This window comes from Lutjanus erythropterus, chromosome 8 (assembly GCF_056507025.1).
Source record: "Lutjanus erythropterus isolate fLutEry1 chromosome 8, fLutEry1.hap2, whole genome shotgun sequence".
In the NCBI taxonomy this organism is placed as follows: Eukaryota; Metazoa; Chordata; class Actinopteri; order Lutjaniformes; family Lutjanidae; genus Lutjanus; species Lutjanus erythropterus.
In genome coordinates this window covers 39,162,077-39,183,755 of record NC_139324.1, presented here as the reverse complement: position 1 = coordinate 39,183,755, position 21,679 = coordinate 39,162,077, and the positions used below count along the sequence as shown (strand labels likewise).

The 21,679-nt window shown below is 38.4% G+C and overlaps 1 protein-coding gene across 1 annotated transcript; it reads right to left on the bottom strand.

Moving 5' to 3' along the window:
* Positions 1–2,097: 2,097 nt before the first annotated feature.
* Positions 2,098–21,106, bottom strand: LOC146323313 (uncharacterized). The gene is made up of 8 exons (XM_084725497.1): positions 20,947–21,106; positions 19,324–19,475; positions 17,834–17,963; positions 17,555–17,736; positions 16,153–16,301; positions 14,173–14,323; positions 10,598–10,713; positions 2,098–4,607 (listed from the first exon to the last, which is right to left on the bottom strand). Exons 2-8 carry the CDS (start codon positions 19,412–19,414, stop codon positions 3,903–3,905), a joined length of 1,524 nt encoding a protein of 507 aa, XP_084581623.1. The 5' UTR covers positions 19,415–19,475; positions 20,947–21,106; the 3' UTR covers positions 2,098–3,902.
* Positions 21,107–21,679: the final 573 nt, after the last annotated feature.

Sequence of the window (21,679 nt, the reverse complement as noted above, 5' to 3'; positions counted from 1 at the left end):
CATCAACTCAGAGAAACAGACATTTTATCATGAAAAATGATCTCAATTCATTGTTTTGCATGAAAAAATGTCTCACCTACTCAGTAAAACAGAGACATTTTGTATTAAAAAACTGGCTCATTAATTTAGAAAACAGATTTTGCAGGAAGCTTCCAAAAAAAAGCCCATTGCAAACCTTCCCTCCAAGATATGCATATAAACAAAGCCATAAAAATAACAGAATTTTTAAGAGCAGTTTGTTCTTATTCACTGCACAGTCTGCACTGCATGACAGAAAGTTTTTCACCAAAGTGAGCTGCAACCTGAGTGACTGCAAACTGACTCACACACACACACACACACACACACACACACAGAACAAAGAGACAAACACTAAAAAAACCTAACGGCCCAGAGTCAACACACATTAACTTCACATATTCACCATCAAACCCCCCAACCTGCAGCCCAGGGATCATTACCACGGTGTACAAGCAGAAGAAGAAGAAGAAGCATCCACAACCCCATCTTTCCTCCATGCACTGTGTTCTGTGTTCTGTGTTCTGGCTCGCAGTTAAACATAAAGCTGACAAGGCTCTTTGTTTTTAGGTTTAAGCACACACAACCTATAGAGGGCTGGGTGTGTGTGTGTGTGTGTGTGTGTGTGAGGGGGCTGGGAAACGATGAACACGCATTTGTTATTTTGTTCAGAGCTGAGTTTCTATTTCTCCTGAAGTCCCTCCCCAAATTCTGCACGTCAACTGTGTGACAAACAAACTGACCACACTGTGGTATGTGATGAAATGTCAGAATTATGAGATAAAGTCAAAATTCTTCAATAAAATATCAAAAATATGAGATAAATATCAGAAGTATGACAAAAAAACGAAAAACTCAATATTATGTGATTAAAAGGTCAATTATAAGATAAAACAATCAGAATTCTGAGGTAAAAAGTCAAAATTCTCACATTAAAAACATCTGTCATGAGATTAATGTTGCAATCAACAAGGTGAACCCAAACACAGAGAGACTCAGAATCATAATCAGAATCAGAGTGGTTTCATTTCCATGATAATGAATGTGGCTCTACGGGAAAATCCAGGTTGATTCACAAAGAGTGACACAACAATTTGTCGAGGACTGGAGATGAGCTGAAGGAACGTAATCAGGAACCCAGGAGAGTGAGGGAGGGGACACGTCCACATCAGAGACAGAGAGAGACAGACGGGGGGGAGGGGACACAGAGGACGAGGATAAACACAGTGAAACTAGTGAGACAACCACGGCTGTGACAATTAAAAAGTCAAAATTTTGAGAAAAAACTCAAAACTACAGGATTATAGGATGAAAAAGTTTAAATTACAGGATGAAAATAAATTTAAAAATTGATAAATCATCATCAGTATGAGATAAAAAGGAAAAATTCAGAGATTAATTTCAATTATGAGATAAATGTCAGAATTATGACATTTATCTCGTGGTTCAGTTTCCATGGCTTTCTTTTTGTTGTTTAGGCTTTGGTGTGTTTGTGTTGGGATCGAGGGGAGAACCTTGGTCCATCGGCCCCGTGTGGCTCCGTGTGGTCCCGTGTGGCTCCGTGTGGCCCCGTGTGGCCCCGTGTGGCCCCGTGTGGCCCTGTGGTCTTCTTGTCTGGTCCACCAGTATTCAGTCAGTTTGAATGGCAGCAGTCACACCTCATTTGAGTTGGTTCTGTCTGGTGGAGACGTCTGTTGAATACGGAAAATTAAACTTCAAATAAGAAAAAAAAATGAAAAATGAGGAAATAAACATGTTTTATGTCTAATAAATTATTAATGATTAATCAATTGTTAGTTTTCAACTATTGGTTCAGGAAAACACAAACTTTGCAACCCTAGTTTGGAGATGTGACTGTGACATTAGCAGTTAAAAGTAACTAACACTGAGTAATTTTTGTGACATTACTTTGTACTTTAACTTAAGTATATTTCTAACACCAGTACTTTTACTTGTAAATGAGTAATACTTCAACAGTGTAACAGTACTTGTAGTTGAGTACAGATTCTCAGTACTCTTGCAGCTTCCTGGAGGGACTGGCTTTACTGCGATAATACAAATAAAATAAAAAACAATGTCTTCTATCAAAAACGAACCTTTATTAGGTGTGAAATGTTTGTTTATGGCTGAACACACAGGATGACGAAAGCTTGACTGTGAGTTACAGAAACAGCATAATTTTACAGAGTACAAAAATACAAAGTGTAACAAATATGCAATTTGTTTGATTATATGTTTACAGCTGCCTGCTGTAATGTGCAATAAGACTTATATTACTTAACTGTCCTGATGCAGCTTAAAATAAGTACAAACTGAACATGACAAGCTGACAAAATATGGAAAACTATGAAAACATGACATACATCCTGTCAGATTCCTCTAATATTCCTCGTACAGCAAAGTATCATGACTCACACGGGGGTCTGTGATCAAAAGACTTCAGAATTCAATAAATAATATTTTCTAAATATATTTTATCGATGACATTGAATTATTTTTTATTTTTCTTTGTCTTTGGCAGAGAAAGCTGTAAGAGCCTGTGTGATGAGGCTCACAGCTGATGGAACAGAAGCCCTGAGAGGCAACTGAAGAAAAAATCCACTGATTCATGTTTAGAACATAAGAACAGTTGAATTTTTTTTTTTTTTTTTATTGTCTGAATCGTCAAGTTTTTTTTTTCCCCCAGGATCATTTTCCAGAGTTTCTTTTTTTTCACATTTGACATGTGGAAACAGGTGAAAAAGAAAGTTTTTCCAGGTGATTTTGGTTCAGCATCACACGATTTGTTTGTTGTTGTAATGCTCATTCTGGCCACTAGAGGCTGCAGTGCACCGCTGCACAATCTCCTGAACAGGACTGAAAGGCTTCACATTTTGTTTCACTGTCTTCCCTAAACACAAAGTACATGTGTGTTTGTTTCTGCCAAAACTAGAAAAAATGTAACTTAGAAAAATGATCCTGGCAAACAAACAAACAAACATACAAAAAAACCCATCTGTTTCTAAGTGAAAAAGAAAATTAAAAGGAACTGAAAAAGATCATCAAGGCAAAAACTTTTTGTCCACCTGTTCTTCAGTCATGAACACAGGACTTCAGCAGTTTTTTTCCTCACTTGTCTCTCAGGGTCTCTGTAGAAATGTGATTTAACGTACTCCATGTTTAGCTCTATGGCACATTCACAAAAACAAAAACCCTCCAGGGATGCAAAGTGCGTGACTGCTGGCTGTGTTTTGCATGAAACTGCCAACAGAATTCCCATTCTCTAATGCCCTAAAATTGCAGCGGTAAAATCCCTGCATGTACTACAAAGAAAATATCAAGTGTTTTTTCAGGTGATGAGAGGCTGCAGAGGAAGCTCTGATGTATGTGTGGTTGTATAATTCACAGTAAACATAATGGAGAGGAATGTAACAGGCCCTGTGTAAGAAGATTGTATTTTTTTATCCTGAACCTCTCTTAAACTCTTCACTGCACAGACTTGTTATAAATCACCTTTCTGATGACCAGAATAATAAAAACCTGTAAATGGACACATCAGGCTCCCTGTTTTGCTGTTTATGGAGAGTGTTTCATGAAAAAACGACACCCAGAATTTTAAGAGATGATTAAAATTTGAAGTAGTCATTTTAATTGGAGAAAACTAACATGATTACCTTAAACTGTACTTGTGAGTTGAATATGTCTGTGCTATGATGAGAATTACTCACCAGAATGTGAGTTTTTTTTTGTCTAGACTCAACTGATTGAACTGAATTTAGACCAGTGCTGAAAAGTCTCTGTGTTTTAAAACATTATTGAACTATAACAAATCCTAAAACCCGATCTATTCCAGCTGGAAAACTTCTTCAAGACTTCTATTAAAAGTTCTGTAAAACACGTATTCATCAACGCCTCATATATCCAGAGTCGTCTTCTTCCTCTTCCTCCTCATTGACAGAGGAGGGAACCGTTTCTATGACGACTTCCTCAGCGTCCCATGTCCGTGCAGGCAGGAGGGGAGTGGTGCTGAACACCTCGGAAGGACAGGAAGACTCCATGTGGGATTCCTCCTTCTCCTCCTCCTCCTCCTGCCTGCCAAATGTTAATGTGAGGAGGTTTACATCCTGGCTGCCGGCCTCCTTCTCCTTCTCCTCCTCCTCCTTCTCCTTCTCCTCTTCCTCTTTATTTCCTCCTCCTGTCCAACAGTCTGCAGGAGGATCTGATTCTGGCAGAGAATCAGGGTGCGAGCTCGGTCCGTCGTTCAGTCCAGTACTGACAGTCAGGTTGACCAGCTGAGGACTGACAGAGTCTGACGATGTCGCCGTGGCTCCGGGCTGAGGGGACAAAGGAGCCGACACAGACGATAAAGACGAGGAGGAGGAGGAGGAGGAGGAGAGGAGGTTAGTGCCCACCCTCAGTTTATAATGTCCTCCTCCTCTGCTCCCTCCGGTGTCCTCGGTCTGACTCTCCCCGTCGCTCTCGTCTGATGATGTCTGGCTGCCCCTCGTTACCCCTGCAGAGGGCGCTGTTGTTTTAACATTCAGGATGGAAGACAAGAATGGCGTGTGAGGTGTAATGACCACAACTCCCTCTAAGTGACGGACGCTTGTCTGAGACACACAGAGAGACGGAGACAGACGAGTCGACAAAGAAAGACAGAGAAAAAGAGTGACGTTAATATTCAACTGATGGAAACCAAACTGAAAACAAACAGTATAAAAAATTCACCAACAACTAGTTTAACAAATGAAGTAGAGCTGCAATGATTGCATATTATTAATCAACTATTAAATTAAATGTCGACTACTACTACAATCAATTAATCGGTTTGAAGGACTTTTTTTAAAGAAAAAAAAAAATCTAAATTCTCTGATTTCAGCTTCTTAAATGTGAATATTTTCTGGTTTCTTTACTCCTCTCTGATAGTAAACTGAATATCTTTGAGTTTTTGACATTTGAGGACGTCGTCTTGGACTTTGACTTTTCTGACACTTAATGGACCAAACAACTGATGCCTTATCGTTTTATTACTCGGGTTGTGCTTCATGAATTTATGTTTCACACTAATGTGCCACTAGAATTGTTTTAATAAAACTTTGTATCTTCTTTATTAATGATTAACTGATTGATCAATTGTTAACATGTTCAACTATCGGTTAAGAAAAATTCACAAAGTTTGCAACTCAACTTGGTGAAAATACTTTCTTTTATACTGCAGCTTACCAAACTAATATCTACTTCAAAATACAAATACAAAGTACTTAAAAAGAGCAGTATGTGGCAGCTGCACGTCTAGCAGTGAGTACAGCAGTCTAAATACTGAGCGGAGCCACAGGCGGCATATTAAATAGGTTGAAAGCCTGTTTAATATATGATCTGAGTTGTTTCCCCCGCCGCCTCCTCCACAGACTCAGGGAAGCTCTGCAGGCTGCAGGACACGACTGCAACATGACAACAGTCAGTCGTCTGTCGATGCAAAGTTCAGCCTGTAATCCTGAGAACAAAACCTCACTGTTCTGAAAAGCTGCAGTTCAGCAGCTGTCTGTCTCACTGCTGCCAAACTCCATTAACATTTTGCTCAATTTAACCGTTATAAATATCTGCTCCTTCTAAAAGATTAATAATGAATTCTTACAACTCATAAGCAGAAATGTACTCATTCAGCAAACATTCAGCCTCAGTTTGAACTCTAATTACCACAAAACAGGAAAACAAAAACAGTTATTCTGCTCCAGAATAGACATTTCAAATGAGAACACCATGACCGCAGAGTGATGATGACATGGTCATGTTATGATTTATTACAGTAAATATATATTAGAATTTCTCTTAATCAGTCTCAAGGTAAAACTGTTATCAAAAAGTAGTTCAACTACATCCAAACTACGCCACAGTAAACAGTCACAATCTGAATCTGGAGTCTCATATTGTTAAACTGAGTGAAGAAGAGGTGTGTTTGATTTATGGACCAGGGCAGGCTGATCCTCACTGAGGCAGCCTGAGGATGTGTTTTAAGCTTTGAGCACCGTCTAGTCTCCACGTCTCCATGTTGGTTAAACAAAAGTACTGATAATTTGCAATCCTAGTGAGGATTATAAAACTCTACTAAGACAAACTGTGGAAAACCATCCAGTTACTGAATGTAAAAAAACAGACTTGTCTGGCCTCTGTACTGCATACTGGTCTTTATTTAGATCAGGGCTGCCCAAAGTGGGGCCCCCGGGCCAAAGTCGCCCGCCATGTGGTTCAATTTGGCCTGTTAGATGTTTCTAGCTAAAAAAAAATAATAATAATTTTAAAAATATGTAATCTAAATAGTTATTTATACCGTTTTATTTTTTATAAATGGGCATGCGGTGGTAGTCCTTATCACAGCAAGAAGTCAGTAAATTAAGGGAACTTGGCATCATGGCACCATTTTGCTTCTTAACAATAGAAAATAAAAGAGCTCCTTCTGGCTCATGTTCCAACATTAAGCTTCAGTTCTGGCCTCTGAGGTAAAAAGTTTGTTAGATATTCAAACGGTCTCTCACAAACAGGACTAAGCAGAAGTTAAACCTGGATTAATTTAAGGTTCAATTTAGACCTGGACTAATCCTCCATCTTGCAGTCAGAATAGTTTAATCCAGAACAGACTAAAATCTGTGACCATTTTAAATCAAGACACTTTGAGTTAAGACAGGCATTTTAGACTGAGACTAGGTTTAACCCTTTTCTTTGAAACAGTCCCATTATGTTGGTTTGTCACCCAGCCAGTGGAAATATTGCTGAATCATATCAAAGGAAGCTGTGCAGCATTGTTCTGGGGGAAAAAAAAAAAGTTGGTAAACAACCAAAAGCCTCAAGCCAAACTTCACATTTAGTTTGGCCACATACGAGTCATGTACGAGGGGAAACCCCGTCTACGTCTCACTGTCACTCTGCCTGACTTCAGCTCATTAATAACTGAACATGAAACTGCATCTTATTCCATTAAAAAGCGAGTTCAAATCCCCCTCACATGACACAAACGCCACAATTAATAAAAGGTTAACTGTAACCACCCACGCACACAACAGCTCTGGTATCCCAGCGTGCCATTTTAAAACACTGCCAACAACTGAAATGAATTGAAGGTTTCAGAAGCTACAGGTGACTACCAACTGAATAACTGTCTCAGTTTAGAAAATGTCAAAGCGTTTTTTTCCCCTCCGGGTTCAGATGTTCAGTGTCACACGCCTGCATTAATTCATCTCAACCCAGCAGACACATTTAAAAACCATCATTATTATTAATCCTGTGACACAGGAGGTCAGCCTAAAAATGCTTACAATTAACAATAACAGCTAACATTTATTTATGCACATGCAGAAGTAGGTGGTATTGAGTCTGAGTGCTTGTCTTTCAGTGACCAGGTATTTTTTAGTTTTACAGTGCATTTCACTTCTGGTGACCATGCTGTTTCAATGTGTACCCTGAGGACGCACAAACTCTGCCTGTCAGGACATCGTGTCCACAGTTTTCCTAACAGGAGAAGAGCGGCCGCTGGCTCTCGCTCCTGGATGCGTTTCATGCAGGTGAAGAGGCGGGACATCACTGCTGCCTCCGTAACTAAAATGGTGGCAGACACAACCACACAACATCTAACAAATAAAACCTTTATCAGGGAACTGTCATTCATCTTTCCCCCTCCCTCTCCCTCTCCCTCTCCCTCTCCCTCTCCGTCTAATCTAATTCGGCCTGTTGGTTCTGTCGTTTTTAGATGTGGAAGTAAAATTCTCTCACAAAAATGCCTCCAGAAAATTTGAAGATCAACTTGAAAAACAAGTTTCTCCATCACTTCACTAAACACTAATTCCCTGGGGGCTTTAAGCATCAAAATGTTTCTGCTCCTATTTGCAGTTTTAATACATAAACGGTTTGAACTGAGGCCAAACGGTTTTGAGAAACAGAGACAGACACTTGTGGTGGTGCAGGACAGTGATCATTCTGGTTCTTAACACTGGAATTAATTCATGTTCACTTCAGGCTGTTAGCTGAATCACGTGAATATTATTTTAAATCCGGTTTTCATCAGCTTGAGTTCGGACTGAAGAATTAATCAAAATTTTATTGAAATCGTAATATGGTCTACTGCAAATCATGCACGGCTTGATTTTTCTGTTAAAAAAGGAAAAAGGTGTAAGAATATTCAATTTCTTGACACATTGTGACTTTATTTTGTTTACTGGATGTAGTGAACGTACGCAGTGTATGCAACATAGTGAATTCTGTGCTTACACACGTCTCGAGAAGAAGACAGGAGGAAGTGGGGGGGGGGGGGGGGGGGTGAAAATATCGCCAGTCACCTGTGGAACGGCCTAAACTGCATCATATCTTACTGTCTGCACAATGAAGAAACAAGGCTTATAAATTCACATATCTAGGGTTCCCCTCTAGACACAAGCAGAGTGTGCATGTCTTCAAATGAACTGACATCTGTAACTGGTCAAAAACATTCTCCGTAACCGTTAACATCCCTAACTGTGAAATATATCGAGACTGTAATTTTCACGGTGATCACTGACCACAGAATAAAATGTTTAAATACTGAGAATTTAGTATTTCACTTGCTGAACTTCAAAAGACATTTTTCTTCGCATGCCTCTGATCATCTAACGTCTTTGTCTTCTCAGAGATGACTGGATTGAGCTGCTGCTGGTGGCAAACTGGGTTTAACACCCATCCTGTAGCAGAAGAAATAGCGAGGTTTCCTGCAGCTGTCTTCTGCCTTTGTCTCTTTTCCTCTCACACCACAGATCAACCACAACCATACAGCGTGTGTGTTTCTGCCTGCAGTTCTTTCCTGTTACTTTACTCAGAAGAAGTTAAGTGTGAGCTGCTTACTGTCAAACCACAAATAAAACACTTTTATTGCGCTCTCTCTATTATAACCAGGAATGGTAACAGATGGTAAACCTGATCATTATCGATTACATTAAACCTCTGATCCTGAAATCTCGTCTTGTTTTCTAGATTTGACTTTGGTGTTGTTTATGATTGAGTCATTTAGTCTCAACAAATCATACTACAGATGAATCAACTTCAAAGTGTTAAATATCAGAAGATGTAACATGACAGAAATCTAAAACCACAGAGAGTCAGAACTTGCACGAATATGGAGACAGTAAACAAAGACTTTTTCATACTTTGCAGAGATTGTCATCGTCTGAGAAACATGGAAATATTGCTAATTTTTTACCGACAGACAGCTGATTATGTCTCATTCTGCAGTGCTTGTATCACTGTGGCTCTTTCCACAAAATAACTCTGTTGTGTTGGTTACTGAACATTACAAGAGCAGCTTTATGTAGGAACTCAAAGATATAACAGAATGTTTTTGTCTCTGATGCAACAATGCACCAAATAAGCCACTGAAGCTGCGATGCCCGTGAGGTTTTGTACCAGGATGTAGTCACTTTACAGCGGATCTGTAGAGGCTGATAAACGGACCCTCCAAAATCCAAAAGATTTTTTTTGTGCATGATACATGTTTTTTTTCATACGTGTAAGTGAAACGGGATGCAGGGGCTGCTTTGTTTAAATCTTGCAGGGGGCAACTGAACATTGGCCCGTAGACGTGAACAGACCTGAACATGTGAAATTTCAGGCAGATTCAACAACGCACAATGAGGTTAAAGCAACTTCCTGTGTAACAGCAAAATGTTGCTGGCTGTGTCATCATGGCAGTGACATTTGACAAAACCTCACAGTCTTCACAATACAGCATCACCAAGGTCTTAAGGCCTGTCTGACATTTACATTGTCTACGATGAAACCAGGCATTATCTTTGTTTCTTGCAGTGTGGACGATACACTTGGTATAATAATCTAGAAGCTTCTTCAGTGGTGACATGAACGAGAACCCTCAGTCATGGTGTCGACTAAAACGTCTCTAAACCAGAACCAACATGAAAAGTACCAACATTAACCACCACTTCCTGAACAACACTAACAGAAAGTAACAACTGTACATTAAAAACACCAACAAAACCTAACATTTGTATTTTGGAAGATAAAATAGTAAACTTAAAACTGCAATGCATCATGGGTATATGCAAACGTGGGCCGTCTCTCAGCATTATGTGCGTCTGAAATGAGTCAGTCACACAATGCATGCTGGTTAGATTTGTGTCCGACTTCATGCACTCGAGGGCAATAAAAACCTCGTGAGAACGAGGCGGCTGCAGTTTTTAGAGTCAGGCGCCACAGCTGCTCAGACTGCAAACATCTGGCTGTCACCTGATGGATGAGCTGACGGCCTCTGATTGGCTCTTAAGTTTGACAACAAACGCCATGTGTTGTATAAAATACAAATTTTCTGTGTAATTGTAACATGTAACACTGGATATATCAGTGTGATGTTGAGTAATGAAGTAGCAGATATTTAGTGTCTGATAATTATAACAGAGGTTATATATGACTAATTAACTGATCATCAATTAATCATTATCATCCCTACTTTTAAACCATAAGAGAATTAACTAACAGGCTTTGAGAAGGCAGTCCAGGTCCCATCATCAGTGCTGTTTGTCAGCACCACTTACTACTTTCATCACTATTAAATCAAAGTATTACTTACCAGGTTGTGTGGCAGCGGCCGCCCAAACAGACAGAAGAAACCAGCAAAGAACAGCAGGATCACAAAGACCAAACCAAACAACACCATCGAACACAGCACGCCTAAGATCCACGGGTCTGCAGAGGAGAGGAGGGCGTCAGGAGACACTAATCACACATGAACAAGGGCTTCAAAATTAATCACAATAAAATCACAATGTGGCCAAGTTTGCAGACTCAAACTGCACTTTTCTGTAAAAGGAAAACTGTGAGAAAACATTATAATGAGGTACTGTAGTGCTGCAGAGATGATCTGACCTACAAATCTTGTTCTCCAGATGAAAGCAAACTTTGTTCACATCATCACAATTTTAATTTTTTTTTTTGTTCATGAAACATGAAAATTAGAATGCAAACATCAAGTTTTGGACATTACCAACAAAATATCAGCCCACAGTTCATCACATGGCGATTCAGAAAGGATGACCAACAGTAGAAGTGACCTCTATAGAACAATGCTGACCGTTTCATTATTAGAGATTTGGTCATTTTCAGGACCTGATATCATTTGTGTCTGGCTCAATTTCTCATGCAGCCCCCAGTGGAAAATAATTGTGTAAAAGTCTGTAAATTAAGGCGTTATTTAACTATGTCATACTGAATCAACACATTTTGGGTTAAAGTCTTTTATGTACAAACTTGTTAAAGTGTTAGTGGACGTTTCCCTTTCTGAGCCATTTTCTCCGTCTCTGTGAGAGAAATGCCAGAAACGCCTACTTGCTTACACAGCAGTGACAAGGGCTGACGAAGGCATTACATGATAACCACTAATGATTAAAAAAAAATTCAGGGGCAATTAAAATTTGGCTCTTGGACAAAAATTTCTGACCTATTTGCCCAACTGAGCAACGCAGCAACATTGAATCCTTCAATTAAGTTTTTTTCATCAGGGCTGCACAATTAATCGAAATTTTCAAATCTCAGGAGGTGGAAGATTTGTTAAAGGCCAAATGTGTCAAAAAAACAACAACAAACTCTTAAAAAAAAAAAAATGAATGTGGTGAGGCAGAGACGTCCTGTTCTTCTATCTTTTTCAATCAAAATAAAAATAATGCTGTAAAAATTATCATTACCTCCAATACCACAATACTGCAATTGCAAAATATTCAATATTAGATATTTCTTTTCAAAATCATTCAGCCCTATTTTAAATAATAAATCTGAACTGTTTTCTTAAGTCATGGGTATATTATGACAAATTAAATGCGTGAAATGTTGAATTCAAACATTTTACTTAACTGATATAAAAATAAAACAAGACATGAGAAAATAAATAAATAAAATAAAATAAAAATATACAAGAAATTAGGTAATTTTAGTCTTATAGTTGTCAGCACAACAACATAAGAAGCTGCTGGTGAATATATTTATTTGTGTTTGTATTATACAATACCTGGATTTCTTACTGTAAATCTTGGCCCTGAAAAATATTAGAAGAAAACTACTAAAACTAAAACTAATAAAAACTAAAATCACACATTTTTAGACAATAAACCTAAACCACAAAGAGCAAACCCACTCTGGAAACTAAACTGAGCTGACAACATTTTAATTTAAAAGAACAACATAAAAATAAAAACTAATATTTGTATCAGTGCTGCTGTTGTCGTCGTCTTGAGGAGTCTGTTGTTGAATTTCTGTAATAAAGAGACCAACAGATGCGTCTCTCGTCGCCTCCCAGCAGTGAAAAGAAGAAAGTAAACGCTGCTGTAACAGAGATGCTCTCAGTTTGTCTGCTGAAACAACACAAGCAGTCATGATCAAGCTGCACCCGGGCGTCTTATCTTTCTGCCTCCCTCCTCCTCCTCCCATCTATCTGTGTGAGAACAAAAAGACGAAGGCTTCACACAGGAAGGAGGACACTTTGATTTAATGAAGGTCAAACTGATCTGAGAGCTGAACTGCACACAGAAGAGGAGACGAGACGCAGATAACGCTACAACAGTACAGTAAGTAGTTAATATATAAAATATGAGACTAATTTAACAGTAAATACAGAATTTCCAGCACAGCGTTGAGATTCTGAAATATTTCCTCTTCATGCTGAAGTAAAAAAACTGGCAGCTAAGTAACAGAATTATGTCAAATCATGTCAAAGTATGATCCATATCAATGCATTTTAAAAAACTGACCAGGTCAAGTGAAAACCAGGCCTTTAAAATGACGAGCAGAGGTGTACGGTTGTTCTGCGCTCAAACAGATGACTTATTCAACAGAAATGTGTGGAAAATTAAAGCAGTGCAGCTGGAAAATTAATCCTATTTAGTCAGACAGAAGATCAGACATAAATTTACAGGGAGGCCCAAATAACTAAGAATTTGCCAGAAAGTTTATTAAGTTTCTTCTCACTGAACAACACTTTTTTTTAAGGGAGTCCGGGGATGCTGTAGTTCAGTGGTTCAATGGTGAACGCAGGTGAAACATTGTGCTCTCTAACATCTGTCCCAGGGTGGGAATCTCTGGGTACCTCATGATTCAATGATGATTCAGAGAGCTCCGAGTCAATGATAAAATTATTCTTGATGCATCAAAAACTTTTAAGCCAGGGGGTGCCGGTTGGACTGTATGTATCTGCAGCTGCTCATGTTCAGCCATCCTCACCAAAACTGCAGACGCAGCTGATTTAAGAAGTAAACATGATGTATAATGTTACTTTTTTGTCTGGTTCGATTCAGAATATATTTTTGACCAAATTAATAGAAAGGGGAGCACAATTTTCAGTCTCTTGCTCCAGTTTCCCTGAAATACAATATGAAACATAACTGACAATTAAATGGTCTACTCTTTATTTTGAAAAAGAGTTAAGTGCATTAAGTAATGAATTAATCATTTTGAAAGAATCCTACAGTGTCCTGCCTGTATGACAATAATATAATAATGGCTGTGAGGTGTTTTTCACGTTCTGTCTCCAGCAGTGGACAGCCGTCTCTCTGCTGCACCGTCAGCTCTGAGGAAAGACCTCGGTGTCAAACGTGCAGAGCAGGTACAGAGTTTTACAGGTGAGACAGACTGAACACAGAAGTTATTTTCTTCATCACAGAGTTGTCTGAAGTTGTTAAAAGCCACAGTGCTGCTCTCATTTGTTACAGCTGATCACTGCTCCGCTCCATGAATCTCTTTATCTTTTATCGTCCATAACATCGCCGCAAATTGGAAGTGATTATCTACAAAAAAGTTCATTTGAAAGACTCGTGTTAACGAAGACCGACTTAGAAGTTAGGACTGGGACTGAATGATTTAAAAAAAATAACCTAATTGTGATTAATCTGATGATGATTTGAAAGAAGATGCTTTTGTAAGTCTGTAGAATCTGATTTGTAGGACAGGACGTCTCTGTCTCACCACATTCAGTCATTTAAAAGTTTTTAGTTGCACCTCCTGCAATTTGGAAATTGCAGAAAGCTATACTGCGATTTTGATAACATTTTGATTAATTGTGCAGCCCTAGTTAGGACCAGGCTTAGCAAAAACCAGTTGGTGCAACTCGCTCCTGATGATGACAGAACATAAAAGTGGGAGAAACACAGTGAACTGTACCTGCATTGAATTTGCTGGGGGTGGAAACACACACAGGTTTGCTGTAGTTGGACGTTCTGGGAACCTTGGTGTCTGAGAAGCAGACTGAGACACAGTATTCTCTGCCAGGGGCCAAATTCTCCAAAATCTCTCTCCTCAGAGACACGAAGTCCTTAAACAAACACAGTTAGATCAGTCCAACATGACAAACACAGAGACCATAACACAGGAAGCTTCGTTTCAGACTGTTGTGGTGCTCATGTTTGTATCAGGTGCTACACGATTTTATACCATTTCACCTTAAACAATTATTTTAAATATCAATAAATCTGACAACTGTCTTCAAATGACTTATTTTGTCCAACCAAAAAGTCTTTTCATGGCACACATCCATTTAAAGCTCCTACTGACTATTATTTTCACTGTCGATTAATCAGTCAATTATTTTGATTAATCAATTAATTGAAATGTCAGAAAATGGTGACAAAAGTCAATCAGTGTTTCCCACAGTCCAAGATGACGTCCTCAAATGTTTGGTTTTTCCCACAACCTAAATACATTCAATTTACTGTCAGAGAGGAGAAAAGAAAGTAACATATATTCACATTCAAGAAGCTCAAATTTGATTTTTTTTTTTTAAATGACTCAAAATAATTAATCACAGCTCTAATTAATGTAATAACTGATTAACTGTTGCAGCTCTACTTCCACTGCAAACAGTGATTTTATCATACGACGAGTGACCGTCAGGCAAAACAGAAACAGCAAATTTTCATCTCTATGTGACATTTAAACAACAGAATTTTATCGGATTCCCTTATAGTCAGACCAAATATCAAAATAAGGAGGCAGCAGGTGATATTTTTAAACTCAGCACTGTTCATAATTTCAAAACGCACAAACATAGAGATTTTGACAGCACTTTATTTAGACTGTTTTGGTTTCATTACTGTCCTGCAAAGGAAAAACTTCTCAGAAATGAGAAAAATGATTTTAAAGTTTTCTTGTTGTCGAGCCAAAATAGTCACAGGCAGATAATTGTCTGTGTGTCAGTTTTCTATCTTTATATCAGGTTATTGTTTCTACATATTAATCCTGACCTCTGATTTGACCTTTGACCTTATTTGGAAGTTCCTGTATTCTGCCTTTGCAGAGCGTGCCAAAAAATATTGGGTCATACCAAAGCAAAAGCCAGAAACTTCCATTTTATCTGATGACTTCAGCTTTAAAAAGCAGCAATAATGACAAATATGATCACATCCTCTGTCTGATAATGATGTCAAATTAAATCACACCTTTTACTGTTATTATCATTATTTATCTACAACATTTGTTATTATATTACAGTACACTTGTGATGTTACAAGTAACTTTTAAAATCTAGTTATTTCAATGGTTTTAGGATGTTTCTGAGCATCTGAAGCTGCTAATATTTATATTCTAATAAAATAACATTTTAAAAATAAAGGCAATATGTTACAACAGAAAAAAAATGATAATCAAACCTTTTCTGATAAAATCTGACACTGATTGATTCATTTCAATGCATTTTCACACCTGGGATCAGAGTCTGAGGTGAGTCAGAGTTCTGACTCTGTGCTCTTATCAATATTTTTCTATACTCTTGTTACATATAGTCATATAATGCATGTAGGTGACATATTTCTTAATTTTCTTGCAGATATTTGACATGTTAGAATAGAGAACTGAAGTTACGCTGGTTTGCTGTGGTTTCTCAGCAGACTTTTGCAGTGACTGTAAAAAAAAATCAAACACATTTGAGGAAGTTACTCATGACAAAGGACGTCTTAAAAGTCACAAAAATAATTAAAACTAACTTTTTCCTTTGCGGGGCAGATTAGATCAGCCTTTAGTGTCTGAAAAATCTTAAAGTTCATGGATGTGTCACTTGAACTCGACCTCCTGGAGGGAATCATGTTAATCATGAAAGCACAAGTGAATAAAACTCTCACAGTTCTGTATTTGCCTGTATTTGAGTACCTGCTCTCTTTCCACACTGTTGCACTGGATCCTGAGTTTGTAATGCAGAGACTCGTAGACGCTCCTGAGGTCCTCTCTGGGAGGCTGAAGGTCCACACACAGGTCTTCGCCACAGGCCGTCACATTCAGCAGCGGCAGGTCCAGGTGAGCTGGAGGACGCAGGTACAGAAGAGACACAGAGACACTGAAGTCATGTGACAGAATCGCTTTTTAAGGAAGCAGTTTGATGTTATCAAGTAGTTACCAATAATTCACTGAAAACTAATAAAGCTGCGATTGACAATGAGCAGATTGTGAGCATTTGGATATTTGTAAAAAAATGAGTGCTGATAAGAAGGACATAACACACACATAGAGCTGCAACGAGTCAGTGATTACTGAATTAATTTGGTCATTTGATGATTTATTACAGATATCTTGTCAAAATCACATTGTGAGCAGCTACCTGTTGCTTCGCCTCAGTTTTGCAACCACAAACACATCAGACCACTTTGTGACAGCAGATAAAAGTATGAACCTGCTGCTGTCAAACCAGAACCTGAGGTAACAACCGACACAGAAGACTCCTGGTGGCAGGTAAACCAGCTGTCATCATGTGACTGTTCAAACTGCCCTGTAATTGCTCAGTGAGACAGCAGAGGAGACTGTGGACCTGCCAGCAGCTCTGAGTATGACAAAAGGTAAAATGTTGAAATTAGTAACACAACTCTGTTGGACCAGCTGGACCGTGATAGCAGAAGACAGGCGGGCCGGGATAAGAGCTAAGCTAACTGGGCCTAGACCTGAGACAGCGAGCCAGAGAGAAATGCATGGCCGTCGACTCACTTTGATTCTTCATCAGCCCACATCCTTCTCCTCAAATCCCCACAGAACAAATGCAGATGCAGTGGGATCTAACAAGTTTGACTGGAGGTAAAGTTACTGCAGCTAGTTAGCTAGCATTAGTTAGCCAGACATGCTAACATTCTCAGCTTATGTTAGAGCAGATGAATTCATTAATTAATCCATTCACCACACGTGTGCTCTAGTGTTTCAAGTCTTTGAGGGACGACAAAAAACAGACGCCACCATCCAGACTCATGAACACCAAGTATCGCTCTTCTCAGAGCCTCCTGCACACCTTCAACACGGAGAGAAATGCAAAGCTTGACAGCCCTAGTTATGGTTGCTAAGCTACAACTGTACAGTTGCTGTTTTAAGGCAGGGTTTAGCGAGGGGTGAATTGGGAGGATGCTACATAATAATATTAAAGAGAAGTGATAATCCAGACACAAACAAGATGTTGGTTCAGGTGAGACACAACTGAAGACACAATAAAGAGACAGAGACAGAGACAGAACATGAAGTCATGAAAAGAAAGAGAAGACAAGGAAATCTTCACAATCTTCACAGAGACACTCACTGTCTTTCAAGGGTGTAAACTGGTAGGGGTACAAAGGTACTTCTTTTGAGGCCTGTGTGTCCAGCATGGCTTTGACCTGGATGAAGTAGCCATCACTTCGGTCGGAGAAGGCCTGAGTCAGGTTGCAGACCAGTGGGCGCTGGACATTCTGGCAGCTGTCCACTGGCTTCCAGGACATTACCCTTCAGGAGAGAGGAGCAGTTTCTCCGTCAGTGAAAAAAATTGCAATGCCCCTTATTAGCATGGACACAGCAGAAGTAGAAACACAACTGAACCTACGTCGTGGTGTACATGGAGACTCTGTAGTAGACTCCAAGTGGTGTCCCTGGTCCAGGTTCCCATTTCAGCAGATGAATGAAATTCTCTGAGGTCAGAGTCACGTTGACGGGGTGGGGGAGTTCACTCATGGCTGGAAGATGAACAAGCAACATTAAAGGGAACAGTACACACAGTAGGTTTCTATTTGATTTGCACTTCAGTCAGACGTGTTTATCAAGTGTCTGCTAACGAGTCCTTGACTTTCTTTTGCCGTAGGCATCTTCTCTTACATGCAATTCATGTAATTTGATTCAGCATTAGTTGGATTTCTAAAGGATAGTTCACCCAAAAATGAAAATTCAGTCTTTATTATTCACCCTAATGCATCTCCCAAACAATTAAACAATACTAATACTACTAATAATAATAAACTTGATTTATGTAGCACAATTCATACATACACAAAACATACAGCTCAAAGTGCTTTCAATATTAAAACAAGGAATAAAAACAGGAAATACAGTATTAAGTGAATGGTGACCAGTTTTCAAACAGAAAAAACAACAGAAAAAAAACATAAAATGCCTCCATAAAGCTCATCTGGTGTAATCAAAATCTCCTAAAGCCCCGACATGCTAAACTGACTTGAAGTGCGCATACCGTCACACCACACACACACACACACACACACACACACACACACACACACACACACACACACACACACACACACACACTTCAGACAGTGTGCACACTAAGCTTCAAGCTAAGGATCTACAGTGAAGATTTAGGCTAAATACATGGTGTAAACGACGTCCCTCAAGCCAACTTGGCATGACAGTGGTGAGGTCTCTCATTCGAGCGCACTGGAGGAGAGGAGCTCACTGGGGGACAGGAGCTCACTGGGGGACAGGAGCGCAAAAAAATGTTGGCAAAAAGAAGGAACTTGGAAGGCATAATAAAGGTCAGTGTTAATTTTCTTTAGGCTACAGAGGCTGTGAATGATCAGTTTCATTTGGCTGCTAAAAGGCTACATTAATTTTATGTTTAATCATGGCATTTTCCTGAGATGAGAATAAAAATAAATGGATACCCCAAACTACTCATGAGAAATGACTTTAAATTAGAGTCTCCCTTCCTCTTCCTGCTTTTTTTTTTGCAGGTCATTAAGTTTATACATAACTTTTAAACACACAAACCTTTAGTGAATTAGGCTCTAAGATCCTTTTTGTTTAATAACCAGAAATATCTGTTTCAACACTCTCTTCAAAGCCACCAGAAAAAACACAGGAACTGCTGATCCAATCAGCTGATTTGTTTGTGTTCCACTTTGGTGTTAACAAGTTAAAACAAGTTTCTCGCTGTGGCTTTAATCAAGACTCATCATTTGTTTAAATTAGAATAATGTCAAACATGTCACACAAAGCACTGTGTTCAGAGGAGGAACCTCTGGGTGCAGCTGACACATTCTCACCTGACTGACTGACTGACTCACTGAGCGCGTAACTCACCTGGCAGGAGCTGAAGCAGCCATGTGATCATCCAGATGAGAGCAGTCATGACAGCCAGACCATCTCTGCTGCACTGCCATAAGCTCTTCATGCAGTCACCATCACACCTCCCTGGACTCTTTCACTTTCCATATGAACCGGAGTCTGACTCACTGCAACATTCAGGGAAATAAGATAACATTAAATTAAATATATACAGCTTTACTCTAAAGTTATTTTCCACTAGAACTGGGCAATATAGCAATATAATAATGAAATATTATGATATGAGACTAGATAGCATCTTAGATTTTGGATATTGTTGTATCATGATGCAGCATAAATTTTGATGAAGTGATGTAAAATTCTTTTTAACTCAGTGTTCTTTTATTTGTCTTTACCCATGTAGTCATTATATCCACAGTATTGATGATTATTTATCAAAAATATCTATTAATATTTTATTGCATTTTTGATCAATTCCGATATGAAGGGTACAATGATTAATCAGCTGGTCCATCGAGAGAAAATTAGTGGTCAAGTATTTTTGATAATCGATCAATAGTTTCAGTCATTTGTCAAGCAAAACATTTCTTGGCTCCGGCTTTTTAAATGTGGTGATTTGCTGACATTTATGACAATAAATGAAGAGTCTTTGGGTTTTGGACACTTTTTATTTAATCAATTTTCTTCAATTTCTTTTATTAATTGATACAGAAAACATTTTTAAACATATTTCCCTGCAGTATTTTCCACTGACACCACATATGACAGTTACAGTTATAATCATGCTTCAATCATTGTTTATTTTATTTTATTTTATTTTATTTGTTCCTTTTACTTTGTTGTAATGACTTTCATCTTATTGGTGTAATTTTGTTTTCACAAAGTATTCATACAATAAGATTTTTTGGATAAATAATCATCAGTAACGTGGATAAACAGACAAAGCTCAGAAAATGACATCACTTTACTGTAATGCGTCAACTGAAACCAGGAAAAGATCACATGATAAAACAATATACAAAATCTACAACGACACGGAGTCTAATCATATTACAAGAATAAAATCCATGTATGTCCTAACCGTACTAAAGCTTAAAATTTAACGTTATGTCAAATAAATACCCAAATACCTATACTTACAAAAATGTACAGCTCTTTCTTTTAATTCTCAACTTGTAGACCTACGTATCTTCTTTATATATCGTCTTTATATTTTCTTTTTTAAACCTACAGGTTTGTTGTTAAGAACCAAAACACAAAGGTATCAATCCATATTGTGATTCTGATTAATTTTATACCGAGTTCAAAATTACTTTGTCTGTGTAATTTCACCGGTAAGTTTGCTTAAAACGTCCAGTTTATCGTCACTTTATTGAGAAAATACTTACAAACTGATCCAGACAGATGACGTGGATATTTAACGTTATTCTGTCCACAGACGAAAAGTTTTCATCTTTAACTCGAGACGCCCACTCACCACTCAGAGGAAATAAAACGTTAGCTAACGTGCTAACCGCTAATATTAGCGAGCTAACGGACCGGCTGCGTCTTTGTTAGCATGTAGCTACACGAACTAGCAAGTCAAAGCTTTTATAACAGAAGAACAAAAAGACACTGAATGTGTGAGATCACAGCTACCTGTCCGGAGCGGAGACACCATGTTTATCCTTCAGTTTCAGCCACAGCAGACACACAGTCAACTACATGATCACACTGGACCAGACCGTGAACCCCCCCACACAGACTGCTGCCTTCACGGAACTACAGTTAAAATGTATTACCAGCCATGCGACTGTTTGCATATGGTGTATGGAGTCACAGGAGGGCCATAGAAAAGAAAAAAATGTGAGAAAAAGGAAATAAATGTAGAAATATGAAAACAATAAATAAATAAAAGAAAAAATAACAAATGAAAATGTAGAAATATAAGGAAAAATAAATAGGTCAATAAAATTGTAGAATATAAAGATAAATAAAGAAAAATAAAGGGATATTACATAAAACAATACATCTATCTAAAAGCAGTAGACATATGTATTTTGTTGAGTTGTGTACTTACATTATCCCAAATGTGTCTAATAATCTTCTAATGCGGAGAAATCTATAATTATTTAAGGTAAAGGTGCATTTCCTGCTAGCCGTTGCTAACTGGTTTCTATTGGCTTTGACGGGATACATCGGCTACGTCAGAGTGAGGATGTTAATGCGACTTAACATAATGTGAATAAAGCATTAATAGTTAGCTTGTCTGTAACCATGATTTCTACCTGACTCATCATGTCAGATAGATTTTCACCAGTAATGGTGGTTGTTTAAAAGTAAAGACAGCAACTCCCATGATACCACGCTATTTATGATGCCAAACTACATC

What these genes read in the sequence shown, in the direction of transcription:
- LOC146323313 (XM_084725497.1), bottom strand. Translation starts at nt 19,414, where the DNA reads ATGAAGAGCTTATGGCAGTGCAGCAGAGATGGTCTGGCTGTCATGACT. An exon ending in GCTGCTTCAGCTCCTGCCAG is followed by an intron (nt 17,964 to 19,323) that starts GTGAGTTACGCG and finishes TTCATCTTCCAG; the next exon opens with CCATGAGTGAACTCCCCCAC. An exon ending in GTTTACACCCTTGAAAGACA is followed by an intron (nt 16,302 to 17,554) that starts GTGAGTGTCTCT and finishes TGCGTCCTCCAG; the next exon opens with CTCACCTGGACCTGCCGCTG.